The 17,662-nt window shown below is 45.2% G+C and overlaps 1 protein-coding gene across 2 annotated transcripts in view; it reads right to left on the reverse strand.

Annotated features, from left to right (window-relative positions):
• LOC111261367 (utrophin) overlaps positions 1 to 17,246 on the reverse strand; it is a 91,407-nt gene extending 74,161 nt beyond the window's left edge. Inside the window, exon 1 of one of the 2 annotated variants that reach the window (XM_086968679.1) lies at positions 14,148 to 17,246. In XM_086968679.1, the coding sequence (XP_086824805.1) occupies positions 14,148 to 16,523 (2,376 nt within the window). In that variant the 5' untranslated portion in view covers positions 16,524 to 17,246. The remainder of the gene's footprint in view (positions 1 to 14,147) is intronic. The other variant, XM_086968680.1, reaches the window with a different exon arrangement.
• Positions 17,247 to 17,662: the final 416 nt, after the last annotated feature.

Raw genomic sequence — 17,662 nt, forward strand, 5'->3', positions numbered from 1 at the left:
TTCAGCGACGTTTGACGTGAATTTTTCATAAGCCAGCAATATAGTGCATATTCAAATATGGTTCAATCGTTAGTATATCGGAATTTCGCTGCGCTGTTTGCAATTAATAGAAAAAAGGATACGCTTACAGGAAAATGGGAACGATCTATGACATACCAACTGCGTGCTCCAATAGGAGTCTCCGACATCTTTTGAGTAAAGGTAGCCAACAGGTGTATTGATCGACCCATCCTGGCAATATGATGCACCTAGATCATGCCTTCATTGCTTTAAATTCAGATAGCAATGAGATGATCGATAGACTAGACCAATCTAGCCCTAATCGTCAGAATAAACTAGTGCAATCACTCTAATTGAAAATTTCAATTGTTGGGTAAACAACAAATTATTAATGACTTGATGCTTTACGGCATCGTATATGATGCCTTATTAAAGAATTACCCAGTAACTAGTTTATATGTGAACGAGTAACAATATGAAATCGGTCAACAAGTGCTTCGCTTTATTAAGAACTCTCCGTGTTGCTTCAGTGAAGACACAACTGTTCGCACATAAGCATGTGCTCTGACATGTATTTATATCACCTTCCTCGCTTCTTCGAGTGACGTGATAATATGGCAAAAAAAAAACAGGATATGATGCAGTACGGTGTACCTCTGTTGCATCCGCTTGTCCGAGCTATAATGGCATCATCCGCGACCATCATTAAGTGTATCGCCACCTAAAGATCGGGCGCGTCCGGATACGTCATCCATAGGCGCGTGCAATATGCACCAGGAAGCTATCTTGCTAGGCGTGAGGGGCAATCTGGGCGAGGTAAACATGCACTCACGCTTCGTTAACATTTGTATCAGATATTCCATGTACGATGAGGCTAACCAATGCTTGTATCTATAAAAAAAAACAATGACACGTGAACTTTGCCTACGCAGTTGGTTTATTTCGGTGACAGGCAGCAATGGGGTATTCGGTGTCCAAAGCATATGAAAGACAAGGAAGACAGTTTAGCTTTTTTCCGAGTGGCTTTTACATCTTCTCTTTTCGGCTACTATGATATAGCACATACGAGGGTACTTAGCTTTTTTTTTAAAAATCATTTTTTTTGTCTCTATTAGTGGGCATACCTCTTCGTCGACAAGCAGATTTTAGTCAGTGTGTCACTGTTACGCTGACTGATTGCTTTGCATGACACTCTTCACTTTGGTAATAAAGGAACGTGTACGTGGATGATTTAACCTTTATGTAAAACGAGCAAATAAACTCAGACGAGAGGGGGTTTCGTGCTATAGAGCCAGTGCTGAGCATTGCGTTCGGGGCCTAGCACTAAGATAGAAAAATATTTTTTCTCTTCCTGAGAAATTCATAATACCCAATACCGGCTTCAGCGCATCGTAGTTTGGGCGATAATCGGCTCATCATGGGTATTGCTGCAACTGACAGTTTCATCGAAGAGTTCGTAGCGAAAATCCACACCGCGTTCTATAGCCTTGTTCACAATAGACTACGACGTCTATCGGCGTATATCGACGTATATCTGTCGGCGTTGACGCCACGCAGCCAGCTTTTCATTTGGAAGGACCGACATTTTACTGTCGAATCCTTTTAGACGCTCCCCTCAGCATCTCTCAGAGAGAAATGATTAATATATATTGATGACGCCAATTCGCCACTCAACTACAGGAGCGGCCGCACCCCATCAATAGCGAACACGGATATAGAACGAAAGATGGACATCAACACCCACACATCTATGCCCCTCGTTCGTGTAGGGGCAGTGTTCAACATTGCCCTTAGTTCGACCAGAGGGTTTAAACCGTTAGTCGCAATGATTCCCATTTTGCTCCTCGGAATCTTCTTCCTGTCCAGCTTTTTCGCTAATGCATTTGTCACAAACGTACACCGATTCTTTTTTAACGTACACGAAAACCTTCCTACCAATGTTGAAACAGCGCTGACCGTAGTATCGTGCGGTTCGTTGCATTGATCGTCGTCTTTATGTCTCTTTCACATGCCCACTTCGTGCTCGCCCTACGATTTCTACCATTATCATCACTCCTTGATGGTGGCACATGGGGCGGGGGTAGACGTGCGAAGTGTACGGGTTCCTTCCGGGTTTACAATTGCTTACGAAACAGTAAGATGAGTGAGTGAGCCACCCGTTCAGGCCGACTGATCCCATAGCGGTAGAGTGAGCTCCGCTTGTGGTCGACGGGGAGAGCTATTGCCAAATGGTGATGGGCCACGGTTTATGTCTGCGGTTCGTCTGCTGTGAACTGACAATAACAACAACAACAACAACAGCAGCGTCAACTAGCTAGCGCCGTGCATGCGCCCTAGTGGAAGACGCGTTTAAAAGAACTGTCATAGGCCGGATCCATTGAGCGATGTATAATAATCCGGACGAGATGGCGCCATTCGAGTGACTGCTGCAGTACAACGAGCTGCAGCTTTAGGCAAATAGTTATTTAGCGTTCTGTGAATGAAGTCGTTAGCGGCGCAGATCCAGCTGTAAGAGCATGGCAAGGTTAAAGGGGAAGGGAAAAATTATACTGCGTGCTTTAAAAACGTCGATAGGTAATCAACCGAGCGACGTTTGACGCATCGTTTTTCACTTCCCGGTGCCGGAATAACAGTACAGTCCGTACATGCATTCAACCGAGCGCTAACCCGTCGCATGTCAGTTGACTGTTACATTTAGATTACATTGCACTGAAAAGTATGACATCCGGGATTTGTCGGCGACGGCCGATGCAAACAATTTCACCGATCGCGTTTGACAAAAGAGACGCTTTGTGGCTGACACAATGCAGGAAATGTGCAAACAATGTCGGCTCTTTTTCTATAACCAGAAATTACCATTTGCTTATCAGAGGGTTTATTCTTCACCGGAATTCCATCCCTACGCTCACATACGACCGTTTGCTATATTTCAGAGATATTCAAGTGGGCTCTCATCCGAATTCTTCTCCACTGATCATTCGATTTATCCGACGCTTAGTATCGGGGCGGGCTGGCTGGCTACCAATCACCATTGTTCAATTTTGATTCGCCAAACGATCTGATATTTCAGTCATATTGCCATTTCTTTTGCTACGACCAGTTACAACTTTCGATCTAGACATTCATTCGCTGAACGTCTCATTTTTGCTTTGCTACACTCCATAGGTGTGTTGATAATTATACATTCAGTGTTGGCCATTGTTGACATGGCGCCATTTTCGATTTACCGCGGTTCGTAGCCGTAACTTCAATCTGTATCCATACGACAGTGTTTGTCCACGAATTAATCGTGCGTTAGCACTAGCTGTACTGACAGATATCTTTGCGATCGTCTGCGTGTGGCGTTCGATTGCTTTACAGATCAATCGAAGAACTGAATCTTGAGATGCAGCCCCCTGAAGTTTAATCCGCCAATCTTGTGATCCAATAGCTGAGTAGATACAATATAAACACAAACAAAGCGAAATAGGCCGCTTACAACGCAATATATGTATGCGCCGATTCATATATATAAACATGCAGGCACATACTCCGCTTAACGCTGTTACTAATCCTCTGTGATCTGCTGTTAGTCTTGGCTCAATGGATGGCTACTTCAGGCACGCCAGCCGAACTCAACTGGTCAAGCTGATTTGTATGACTCATCCGTTGTATAACAAAAGAATAAAAACACCATAAATGTATGTCGTATTACATCTACGGAACCGAACGCTCGATTGAAGAACACACGAATAGTAAACAAGTAATAGTGAACTACCAGCCATTCAATGCCGTTAAGATTAAATACATACGTTTGTTTATGCACGCGATTCGTACGCGTAACGCATGGCATAAACATAAGCCCTGCCGACATTCAGAGTCGTCTACTAGGTATAAGTAAGGACAATTTAGCAACCCTCTATGATTGCGCGCACAAAACGTATTTAAAAATGATTCACAAGTTCCCACTGATTTCCCAGTACTAGTTCGCGGCACGTCTGAACCCTCAACACTCAGTCTAGCTCAGCTGATGGGCTTTATGTCCTACGCAATAGAAACGGTACCAAAACGACGGGTTGACAATAAATGTTTGATACGCCAAGTCCATGAACATTACCAGGAGATAAGAGGATCTTTTCTCTAGCGCGCTACAGGCACGGCACCCCCACGCAAAAAATCCGAAGCAATTTTGCGGAGGTTCTACTGGCATGCTGTGAGCACAAACCACAGTGTTTATGTGCGTTAAGAAACAACCATAAATGTGGCTAGACGCTAGTGTGTCTACCGCACTGACCTAACAGCGATAGTGGCAGTACTCAGTTATTTCGAAAGCCGGACATTATTATTGGTCTACGTTAGCAATGGTCCGTGTCTAATCTCAATGCGTCGAGGCAGGAGCTGAGGCAGTCCTAGGTGAGATCAGGGCACAGTGCGGCGGAAGGACTGTACGCAGGCCGTATTAGCTACTTTGCTAAAAAACAGCGGTCATAAGCTATCAGCCGTTGATGTTTACGCGTACGACGATCTGATCGATAAGAATAAGCAAAAGCTGTTGATGGGATCTCGGACTGGCGACATCCCCGCTGCTGTCAACGACGCCTCGTTTGGCTTAGTGAAAGTATGACGACTATGCCGACGAGCGTAGCATCATTAGTTGTAATGGCAAACGCCTTGCTGGGCGCGCATGACACCACGTCATAGCGTGAAATATGGAATAGACAACTGGAATAACTGTGATAGTGTACGTTGGAAGATTCCCGATTTTGATTCTGATCCCGTGTAGCATTACATATAGTGGAATTGTCAGTTCTACAATAGTAATGGTAAAAGCATATACCGGCAATGAGCTATACGCGTTATCGGATAAAACAGTTTAAAACAGTCAAGAGATGGGGTGGAACATGGCCAAAGGTTAGTGCAGAACATGGCGCGAACGCGAGGTGTTAAGTTGCCAGTGGCTACTGAAGCCGTATTGCGTAAAGTTTGGCCTTATTTTTACATAAACCAACCTAAAAACCTTTAGCGTATCGATCCTCTAGCCACTGGTTAAACCTCTTCATATGATATGAAGTGATAAAACCGACGTGGCGCAAGAAGCAACGGTGTGTCTTTTTTATGGGTGATGATGGCTGCCTTCTTGCAAGAACAGTCCGATCCTCAGTCGAAAGGTACTTGAGATTCTATTAGATTGGCATAGGGTATTATACGGCGTGTGATTTTCAGAATTTGGCTTTCCACCGCCGCTCCTGCTTACGGCAATGTACGGTATGATAGTGAGCGTAAAAATGGAGATCACTGCTCGATCCAGGAATAGTTGGTTTTTATGAAAGGGTTCATTTTCAGGCCTTGCTTCTATCCTCAGATAGGGCTGGCAGAAGGTTAGAAACTTAGGCATACTATATATATACATATATATATATGTATATATATATGTGTATGTGCTAGGAATCTCTGTGTGGCAAATCTCCGATGGTCAAGTCCTATTTGTTGCCTATAATGCCTAGGATGCGCTCAAACGTAGAGCTAAAGTATAGCACCTGCTGCTACGGTTGGTTTTGTTTGTAGGTCAGTCCTCAGCGAGCGTTTACCGCGAAAGCTTTAGATATATATCTATCGCATGACACTGAACGCATAAGGAAATTTTTATAGTAACGGTAAAAAACAGAATCGCCGTTGAATACAGGGTTTTTGTTCGAGGGAAAAAGAAGAACCCGCCATAGTCCATTGATTGACAAGTGCACAGTTCAATGAGATGTTTGTCACGTGACGCAAGATGAGTTACGCCTCGCTTGTGTATTTCAAAGAGGTCATACCGACTATTACTTGTGTGAGCATTAGATATGCAATAGGAAACAGGCTGTAAACCGAGATGTTTTGGCCGTACCAGAGCTATTTCGAAATTGTATTCCTACGACAATAGAATCCAAGCCGCCGATCCGCAAAGGCAAATATTGATAAGAGGCATAAAAATCTGTACAGAAAGTGTGGCTGTGTTCTCAAAAGTACGATCAATCCGTCTTTCAGTGTTTAAATAGCCACCGGCGACGATAGATCCAAACTAGAGGAACGCGATTGTTTCTTTTGCTGAAAATGGCTGCGCCAAAAAAATATCAATTGTACGTAGCAAGAAGTCTCACTTATCTATGATCTGTTAATCTAAATAGTAATATGGCCGTCATCATCAGACAAACAGCAGGAACTTACCACTAATTCAGTAGTTACTATTATATCTGTTTACTATCTATATGTTAAGATTACAGATTCCAGATTTCCATAATGCGCCGCGTCCTGCGACGCAGATGCCTCTGCCTAATAGAACGCGCTATTTGAGCGTTCGTTTGATACAATTCCGTTTCATTTCTTCCCTAACATGTTACTCGTACGTACATACGCATAATGAATAAATAACCTCATTGACAAAACGCTTATTGTAGCAGGGCTCACTTCTCATAGCATACCCATCTCAGAGAATCTGTAAGCAACCCAGGGAGCCCCGGTTTCCATCAATTGTGTGCTTGTGCGTGCGTCTATGAATACATCGCGTTTAAGTTACGGTCAACGATTTGCTCCGGCTGCCCACGAGCGGTTGTCTCCAACGGAAAAGAAAGCGAAGAATGGAAAGGGGTGGCATTCGAATTTCTGCCCGGGGATCCCCCGACTGTGTTCGTTAGGGGAGTGATGGCCTAGCCGTAGCTTACCTATGCTAGCCACGTGGCCTTTACCACGCATCAGACATGCTCAATGCAGTCGAGAAGTAGTCGATAGGCGGGATATGCGTAACGCCGTGCGCTCTCAGCGAATAATTTTAAATTACGGGTAACAGCTCCACGGAACTCAGCCAGTGCTGACTGGATCATCGCCGTCGCTGCGACTACTGCTGCTTCCGGAGATAGAACTAAATCTGTCTAAATTATGGAAGCACACATCGGTCACACGTAATGGTTGGCACAGTACGGGAAGGACCGAGGCATTTTATGTGCCTAAGTGAAGGGGTTGGTACGGCATCGCTTGTTTAAAAGCTCCTGTGTGCGATGTGAGCCGCTGGCTCACACCATTGAGGTCTCTCGGATCGGAGGTACGGAGCTTTGAAGAGAAAACTGTTTGCCTGCTAATGAATAAAGGTAGCATGGGCACAATACGGAGGTGACTGCACGATCAGGCTACTTTATGCGAATACAGTAGATGGATGGGCAATAAATGATAGTTGCCAAAAACAGCCATTCTTCACATGTCCAAACACAACAGTTCTGGGCGACAAGCTGTGTCATCGCTGGTTATAGAGACAAAACGTCATACAGGGTCCAGAACTGCCCTCTCCTTTCCTCAGAATAGTCCGAGACTGATGAGCCCTATGCTGTTGAGGCTTGGCCATAGACCGACCACCACAAGATAAAGGAGCTTCAATCAGACCTGATGAAATATTGATCTTAACACGTGAGCACGATTAGGGAATCGACCAACGCTCCAGGTCACATACTGTAACGTCTCAGGATACAGTGGGATACGTGGACGAAGCGAGCACCAGCAAAACTCGCAGTGCAGCATGGGCACAATTAGCCGTAGCAGTTCCTCAACGCTACAGGGTTCGATCGTCTTGTTACAGAAAGCTGAGCGAACAGTACGTACATTCAATATGTGTCGTGCGATTTTATATCGCTTGATGTTGGAATCAACTATTGGATGGTCTGAAAACGCCGGTCCTTCCTGACGTATCATTGCTTTTACTTACGACAAACGTACGATTATACACGAGATCCTATATGGATTCCGTCTGTTCCGTAAAAGGACAACGGATATTTTCAAGATCATATACCAGTCACTCAGAGCTATAAACCGGATCAAAGTTACATATAGAAGTAGTTAATTGTGAACTGTAGTATTGTGGAAGCGGTGATAGTGACGAAATTACAATCGCAGGGTTCGTGTTTATCCTGTTTTTCTGTGTAGAATAGAATATTTTGCCGTTATTATATTTTTATGGTATAGCCCGACCGGCTAATTTGATAAAGACTCTGCTTCTGTTTAATTTTTCCAGATGAATAACGTTTACGCGGCTCCTTTGGGTTATTATTCGATAGACACCTTCTTCGAAGGAAAAGGTTCAAAAAGGGAGTCGGATTATTTACTTGCGCTAAAAATTTCTGACTCGGGCATGACTTAGGTCACCCGCCCGCGTGCGATACGTCGCAAAAGAAAGTGACTGGCCATTGGCCATTAGTTAAGCCATTTTTGCAGGCCTTAATCCGGATTGCCGGTAATAATGATGAGCCGTGGATATTTTGGCTAGTGGTATAAAAAAAATATAAAGGACAATTCGCAACACAATGTATTTACCGCTATCCCAGAATGGTTCAATACCATATAACGTAATGGCAATTATTAGAAAAAGTAAGCTTGCGCAACGACACTTTTGAAAAGCTCGGACGAGTAACCACGACAGATTACACAGACGGCACGATTTCCGTCAGGTTCTATAAAAACAGGTTAGCTGACGCTATACACGAGCCTACTTTTTGATAGGATTTCGCGTGTCACTCTATTGAGAAACGTGAAATATGATTTTTTAAAATTGTGAGACTGAAGTAAGTCTCCTAAAAAAATCTATGATGGGACAGCTTTCTGTAAACAGCAGTCGCTAGCGTATTCTAGACGTTGGCAAAGTGGCGCACATGAATATTAAATATACATTCAGCCGCGCTGGCTCAATAGCCGTACTGCGTTCTGTAACAAAGTGGTAGGTCTCGCTATTGTGGGGGCAATGAGAAAATAGGCAGGCGGCCTGCCTTCCATGTGAACCCGTCACCGTCCACCCTCGTCGTTTCAAGACGAATGAAACTGAATCGAAGTGAAGACACGTTCGATACATGTATATATGACATGAAACGAAGAGTGAGGCGATGGAACCTTATCCACTACTTCCAGACAGGATAACGTCTGTTCTCTACTGAAGTACATACACTCCTATATATGTGACTTGCTATAGTCAATGGAATATTTCAGAAAGGAAATCAATTACGAATAAGGGTTCCATGATCAAGAAAACAGCTTACTTCTTACACGAACGTGCGAATCTACTCTTGCCCCAGATACGGACGATTAGTACACAGTATAACGTATCCCACATTTACGGTTCCCCCGTGATCATTATCATACAAATACGCATGTAAAATAGTTCACATTCATAATGCTTACAATATGAACTCTTTCGATGGAGGAATGACCCCCATCGAATCAGCAATTCATTGGCTTATTTTGAATGTAGTCTCGCATTGAATGCCCATTTACCGGTACACGCATAACCAGAGAGCCAAAAACCCAATTGAATTCAAATAGAAACTTTGTACCATTAACCTTGACCTGGGATAAAACCATTCGGATTTGGACCTGCCGACCCACAGCCGTTTGACCAAACACCAACGTTTGTACCAGTATCGAGGCCCGCAGCGGTCGAAGCAGCACTATGGATTTCATTCACACTTTGCTGGACTGAAGGCTCACGCTTCGTTTCGTCATAACAGCGTCGAGAGAAACATTGACGAAGTATCAGTTCAGCCGATGATGCTGATACTAGTCAACTCGCACGATGTCAATATTTATCGCTTCGTGCAGCGTCAATCGCCGCTGAATTCTGCCATCTGAAACTGCTTACTATCCATTGCTTATGTTGTTATTGTCGTTATGACGCCCGCTGACTGCGCGTGCTATACGATGTTATGGCAGAGCTAAATGCGCAGACGAGACGGTCCGGCGACTCACACGGTCATCAAAGCAATGTAAGGAAAGACACGGATTCTGATGAACAAACCTACGAATGGCTATCTAACCCAACGACGGTTGTAGCAATGGTAACATTGGCTAGAAGTACAGGCACACGCTATTATCGAAGGGTTTCGTAGACCTTAGACGCCCGACTCACGGACAGGCGGGAGGGGTGCGGACATGCGAACAGATAAACTCGTGGACAGAAACGATCGAATATGAAGATAAATAAGTAGTTAGAAGAGCAAGGGAATAATGCGCGCAAGTTCATGCTTGCTAGCTGATTCGTTAGTAACGGTTTCGCTGTGCTAGGTAGCGTGATTTGGTTTGAGGCGGAAAACCCGACCTTTGAAGAGGAAAGGAGCAAAAGGATAAAAATCGGAATTATGCCTGTTTTCGTCTGTCCGCTCGTCCAATTGTCCAGCTGTTAGTAATTGGCCTGCGATTGGGAAATCCGGTGCCAGTTAAACGTTTCACTTACGATTCTACAACTGAGAGAGAGATCCACTTGGGAGAAACGTTTGGTGACGCCATAGCAAATGAAAGTGAGCGTTGTGCGATTATATTGGATGGGTATCGTGTGGTACACATATTATAGTTGAAAGCCGTATAGTAACGTTGGGCGAAATTAAACTGAGGTAAGAAATATTGTCTGAGGATTTAAGCTTAAGATTCTATTACTGCACTTACTACGGGGATAGCACTTAGCGTAATATAAATAATACTGCTTCATTAATAATACTGAACAATTAATACTGACATATACTTATTATTTCTATTAGCAGAACTAATACAATACAGCTGTAGATCTATAGGAAACTAAGAGCCGGCGTAACCTCCTATTGTCGCGAAATCCGCCGCAAGTCCATAGTAGCTCTATTACTATATCCGCTGCTGTTCTGTGAACGAATCAGGAGATAATAAAACATCTATAAGACCAGATGCGGACTCCCCCAACTGTTATAACTTGCAATCGATTTCATTTGGGCAAACTACGTGTATAATATTGACAAATCGGCTCAGGCTTGCTGCGATGTCACCATTTTTAGCATTCCAAGCATATTCCGACAGATTCAGCAGAGACAAAGATCCTTGAAATGATTCAGGGGGAAGGGGACGGGGAGGGGAGGGGGGTAAGTGCAATCAAAGAGCATATTGCTTTTATGACCCTGAGACCTGACCCCCCCCCCCGTCCCATGCTACTCAGAGTCTAATCCAATGCAGAGGAGATTCGACTTTGTCGATTTTACATTCTGTGGTTTATATAGCTGTACTAACAAACACATCCTCTAGACGAGACTAGTGGCGGTTGTAAGGACCGGTGTATTAAGCCTAGTTTTTTGCCCTGTATCAACCCGAAAGCCACCAATTGTAACTGAACTTTTTTTCTACAAGGGTCTTTTCATGCACCTCTAATAGACAGATCCAAGGTTGCACCTAATTTTCAAGTAAATATGTATAAGATGAATTTAGGCAAGTAGCAGAAGACATTAAAGGTTTTCCGTGTATTTCCGGGATAAATTTTTAAATTGATAAAAGTCTAGGTTCGAACCTGAGCACCTGCACTGGCAACCAGCCATCTGATGAGAGTTTAACGGCGAGACTGGACGTTAAACTCAAAACATAAGGTAAAAAAAAAGCGGACTATTCGGCCGCTACTGGTACTAGTGCTAACTAAGTTTCGAATATATTTTCTAGTTAATTTCCAGTCCATCATTTAATAAGCGGCATGTAAGTCCACCGAGGATGCTCGTTCGAAAAACAATGGTAATCATGCCTCCAATGTACTACCATGTTCAAAATACATTCACGGCTAATGTAGAATGTTACGCAGCTGGCAGATGCTCCAAAGGCATTTTTGACATCATAGTCTTTGTTTGTCCTAAATTTCAGATGGCTATAGTAACTACTGGCGTTCGTCTATGCATGTCCTAACCTACATACAGCAATTCTATGTTAATCAGCTTAGGCTGACGAAGAGCTCACCTCTTCACCGATTCAGACGATCCTATAGTTATCAACTGACCGACTAGCCGGTCCTTATTTTATGTGGGAAGGTCTGGCCAGCAAACTAGACCCCAATGGATACGAACCTTGAAATGTGTTGGCGTGCAGTTGATCATCAATTCTTTCGTGTTTTCTTATACCTAGCGAGGCTAAATGCAAGTGTGTCGATGAACTGCAGTTGTCAGGCAAATGGAACGTTTCGCCGGAAGTCGGCAGCACCTGCCAGCTGGCATCTGTTAGTGGGATTACAAAAGTGCTACCATACTCCGGCGAATGGCCCTAAGGCAAACCTCAGCGATAAATGAAGAGGTTCTAAAGGCTTTGAGGTAGTGGGGGTTTAACGGGCAACCATAGCGTGAAGCGTGTAGCGAAAACCTAGACACCTCGAATGAGCTCTCGTTGCGTAGGGTCTACCTGGTGTTGTTGGCAGGTTAAATTGACTTTTGAAGATAATGACATCGGCGGATCCAACGGTATTGACACGGTGGCTGGATTATGCCTGTTAGATTAGTGAGTCACTTCGTTTTTAAAAATTTACTCATCCAAACAAAATTTCCTTTGGCGTCTTCTATGGTTAAAATGGGCGGACAGTGCTAAACAGAAAATGCTATTTATTAATAATCATCGCCAACGTACAGGATTACTGGGTTAGTAACGATATCAAGCGGTTCTGTATATATCTAGATACTTTTATATACCGCAGTAATTTTTTTTAAAAGAAAGACTACAGCCACCTATAGCCTACCGTAGGAGAGGTAACCAAGACATTGTAGATTCACATTTCGAAAGCGAACGGTCTTTCGTTTTTTTGCGTACCCTTAGGTGTGTCGTACGTAACCTGGCCAGGCAACATGCTCCCCTTTCTTTCAGACATGTGAGTGAAGTTGTTTTTTAAGACCGTCCTCTGGATGAACCCTCATTTACCCTGCCATGTGTCCGACCAACCACTATGGAGTTACTCAACAGAACAAGCAGAATTCCCTTACATCTTCAGTAGCATTAGAGCACGCCGTGGCATTGGCATGATTGCAGACTTTATGGCCAGCTTCTGCACGGCCCGGTTTGGTCTCCCCTGGCCTTGGTTTCTTTCCGACAGCAGTACCCGTAGTTACTGGCTATGGTCACACAAGTCATAACCCAGATACGTTACGTAAGGCTTAGTACCCTTCTAACCACTATGTGCTGTCTTTGTTTTGCCTGATGGTCAGTCACTCGACGAGGCGGGACACTCCACGCGGCCGAAGCAGCGTCATCGTATATGCAGGTGAAAGCGAAGCACACGCAAGGGGTGACTCGTCCGCTAAGCACCAGCCAGCTTTATCAGTGTTTCTTCCATCACATACCGCCACGTCTTGTGTCGAACAGGAAAAAATTGTCTCAGTTTGGCAAACGTTATGTTCCTTTGCCGAATCCCCTTCAGTCCAACGGGAGCTGCCACGAAGTCTCTACATAGGTATCACCACGAAGCCTTCTGACGATAGCAGGCAAGCTCGTAGCCATTAATGTAAGCTTAGATTTCTCTAGCATGCAAGACGCGTCGTAGGAGAAGAGTCTATGGTGGATCTCTCTTTTACGCTGGGTGGTTTATCCGTTCGCTCGTTCTGGACAGCCGAAAGGACAGGTGACGGAGAACTTTCTTTGCTTTCGATATAGCTTCCAATGGCATTGCGCTCCATTCGCATATGTACGATGGGCACCGACTGATGTATAGCTGTGTTCCAACGTCGTTAAGCTCCTGGTCACGAAATTTTGTTTTTCTGGTTTTACTAATAGTGGCAGGTTCTTCTCCGACGACTATTGATCTCGAGGCGTCAATCTATCAACCATGTAGTCGGGAATGCTCCACAGGTCATTGGATTTAGCCAAGTGTTTAGCTTTAGCAATACCCACTATGTTCTCAAATGAGTTAGTTTGGAAATAGATTTGCACTTTTGATTGTTTGCTTTTTAACGTGTTCTTACCGTAACCATAATAGGTTAATGTTTGCGGTAATGTGTTATCTATTGGTTTGGAAGGTTGTTACTCTTCTGCCCGAAAAGTACTAGAGAAATCGGTTGAGTAAGTGGACTCACTAGTGTATAGCAAATCGCTTTGCGGCAGCAGGCGTTGTTAGTGTATGAGGCTAAGGAGGTAGACGGGCATCATTGGTTAACATTTGGGGTGTTATCCCAAGCCCAGCAGAACCCGAAGTGTCCAAAAATCGTTACGACGAGATTAGACCCTGTTAGGTAACGGGGCAGTTGTCTGGAATGCGTTTGTTTTTCCTTTCCGGCACTGTCCGACACCATTCATTTAATTACCTTTTCCATCTGATCGAGAATCCGCGCGAGACCCAACTTAAAGCTAATAAACTTCCTTTGCCATGAACTAGTACCGTAGCTTACTGTAGTGGTATTCCTCACCGGTAATCGAGTCCGTCTCACTAATGGAGTTGACGAGTAGTAGAGATCGCCCCGGCGACGAGACGAAACGCTTGGAAATATCGGAGATTGGGCTGGACACTGCCACAGACCTAGTTCTTCTGGGAGTTGTGCTGAAGTTGACGGTGAAAGTAAAGTCGATGCAACAGATGCATGAGGCGAATGAGACCCTATCCCACGAAGAAGTGTGACCACTTCTTTTAAGGAAGCCGACATCATGACCGGGGTAGCAGAAGAGAACATTTTTGGAGAAGATGTGGCAGCATTTAAGGAAGAGGAAAAAACGCCGGAAGCATCAGCTGCTGATGATGAAACCGGAGCATTACTGTCACCGTTCGCATTCCCACTTACCGTCGGCGCTTCCCAAGACGTGACAGAAGTAGCAGAGGTTACAGCGGTTATCGGGAAATCAACGATACCGATGCTTTCATGGACCCTCATGGCCTTCGGAGTTGTTGTTCCACGAAGCTGACGTACTAACGGATGATGTTCATTGCTGACGGAAGAGGACACACAGTGTCGAGCCTGATTCACTTCCATTGCAGCCTCTGCCTCGGGTTTGTATACAGCTTCGTGCCGTAACAGCTGTTGTGTTAAAGGTGAAAGTTCGACGCGGGGCGTCTCTGCAGCAGCCTCGTCTAGTTCGCTAAGGTCGACGAAATGCCCGGTCGGAGTTTCTATACGGCTAACGCCGCCTAGACCGCTTTCGTAGCTTGCGTCATAGTAGGTCGAGTTAAGTCTACGCAGATTCGTCAGCCCCATACGTCTTTTTCGCTTTTCGATTTCGCGAACGCTCAGTCGCTCGAGCTCTCCGCGCACTCGGTACAAGGCTTCACTAGACAACGTCGAATATCGGCTTTCGTTATGTTCGAGCTCAGACCATGGAGTCAAGTATATTGACGACGCGGGACTAGACGGTCGGGGCGAAATTGCTTGTGTGAAGTACTCTGTGGTATGGAGCGGTACCGAGGGCGATCGCTGAACCGATGACACGGGTGATGCCGACATATCCAGCAGCGGTGAAGCTATTCGATGCAAGGCGTGATCCGGGGTCGAGCATTTGCTGAGTACACCTTCGGTTTCGATCTGTACACTCATGAGGTTCTGGAGATTGACCGAATGACCCGGAGCAGTAGCATCAGCAAAGTCAGTAACTTTAGGCAACAACTGTTGCTTTGTCATACAAAAAGAATCTTTGACGATGTCAGAAGAAGACGGAGGGGCCATGGAGCTCAGAGAAAGACGTTCGGTTGTTGTTTGAGTTGGCAGGATAAAGGGCAGCTCTTCACCAGCAACCTTAGACGGTGAGCCAAGGCTGGAGAGCCGCTCTTCAAGGAGGGTTAATTGTATAAGGGCAGTGTTAGATCGGAGAGCCGTGTCCACTCCGTCCTCGTTTGAGTCGGAAGACTGATGCGAGTGTTCCAGTTCCGGCTCCTGAGCATCTTCGACATCGGAGATTGACGACTCTTCCTGCACCTGCACACTTGCATTGGTACCAGCTTGTACGGTGCTTGAAGGCCGCGTTCCACTGTTGCCTTGTGCTCCACCGGGGTCAGGGGGATCTTTGCCGCTGTGGACATGCTCTCGGCCAAACGTCTCTCCTTGGACCGAAGAAGGCTTCTGCAAATTCTGCTGTGACTCCACGGTGCTAATGGGGTCATCAGCAGCACGTGATACGGTTTTGTTGACTTTCGAGTAAAGCGGCTCATAGACCGAAGAGCGTTCGCTATCCGGCGGTGATGGCGGGTTCCGGCGGCGTAACGCCACAACCGGAGGACTAGAGTCATCCTCGCCATGGATTCGAGCGTACGTCGGGTCGTCTGGATCGTTTTCGAGAGTTTTCGCTAGCAGACGCGGTGGAGGCGGTACAGTAGAAGCTGACAAGGGAGTCACAAGTGGGGGCCCTATTCGGATAAACTTGGCCTTCATTGGTGTGTTTTTGCTGGCCTCAACAACGACCACTTTCTTCGCAGCACCCCTCGCCAAGGGAGGACCTTCGTAGCGGCGGCGCACGATCTGCCTTCGCTGTGATTGACGCGCATGACTCGTCTCGTCCTGTAACCGTTGGCCCTCATTGATAAGAAACTGTAGACATGACTGCTCAATGTCATCGCATTCAGGTGACAATGGGACAGTTGGTGACGATCTGGACGACTGGGGTGGAGGCGAAAAATATAACAGCTCACGGGAGGCCCGCTGTAGTAAAACTTCTTGGCGCTTCTCACCATCAGGCGTGATGGCTATGACGGTATTGCTAAACTGCACCGATCGCGTGCTAGCCCCTCCGGGCGACAAAATCTGCTGCTGTATCCCAGAGCTACGGCTAGTGCGACTCCCCCCATCAGACTCCGAGGGCATCCCTCGTACGTCAGCACCCCCGCCGTCGACTACGCTGTAAAACAAATTGGTAGCAAGGGCTCGCTATTCGCTGTCACAATTCAGGAAGTAGTTTTCTTTTTCGATTTTAGTCTCCTTCGAAGTTGAAAAATTAGTAGCAACTTCTCGAAGTGTTCCTTGTGGTCGTTGTTGCCCTTATTATTTTCAGTAATTCGGCGTTATTTTCAAGTTCTTGTTAACTGTTAGCGTGTCATGATACTTCTTGGTATTCTTTTATGGCAATACGAGCGGAGCACACCATTCGGAAAGTAGCATTAGGCGTTTGCACATAATTAACACTAAGAAACAACATCTTCATGTAGGAGGAGGTAAGGAACACAACACTGAGCTAATAGAAAAAAAACGGCTTATTCCGAGAACACTGAACGGATAATTGTGAATCCTATTCACTTTTCCGACAACTACATATTTCTAATAGCTTCGAGTGAGTCTTAGAAGGCATCCAAAACAGTAATCCATATAGTACACGAATTTTAGCCGGTATACTTATACATGCGATCACCGCTCGATAGACAGATTACTGAGCTTAAAGGGTTTCCTAGGCTGCAGCAAGACTTATTGAAGGTAACAGCTCTTGTTTAGCCTGAGCTGTTTTTTGGCTCCGAAAAAATTGAAGATCTCCTTCTCGTTCCGTTGACTTTTTCCCATTTCACAACCGTTTACTCTAGCAAACAAGCTTACAACCACAAATATGATAAGCTCGCGTTACAAATGCATATATATATATATATATATATATATATATATATATATATATATATACGTTAACACACAAAAAGAACTTCCGTAGGAACATCACTAGCACCGAGCAAAGCTACTTTTCGTATGATTGACGGTTTTCGTTGGCGGGCATCACTGCCACAACTTTATCGAGGCTCGATTTGTTTTTACTCTACGATCCACTGCGAAGTACATTTTCATTAGTAGAGTTAATCTCAACTGCGGCAGCAGCAGAAACATCGGCGGCGGCAACAACGACACTAGTCTCTTGTGTTCGTTCGATTTCGATTTTACGTCAGCGTCGCGCCTTCGCCCGCTCTCCGATCCCTGATTCGCTTCACGTCGCCGGAGAGCTGTCTGCCTAGCGCCAATCGCTCGTC

Source organism: Varroa jacobsoni, unplaced genomic scaffold, assembly GCF_002532875.2.
Source record: "Varroa jacobsoni isolate VJ856 unplaced genomic scaffold, vjacob_1.0 scaffold_551, whole genome shotgun sequence".
NCBI classification, from domain to species: Eukaryota; Metazoa; Arthropoda; class Arachnida; order Mesostigmata; family Varroidae; genus Varroa; species Varroa jacobsoni.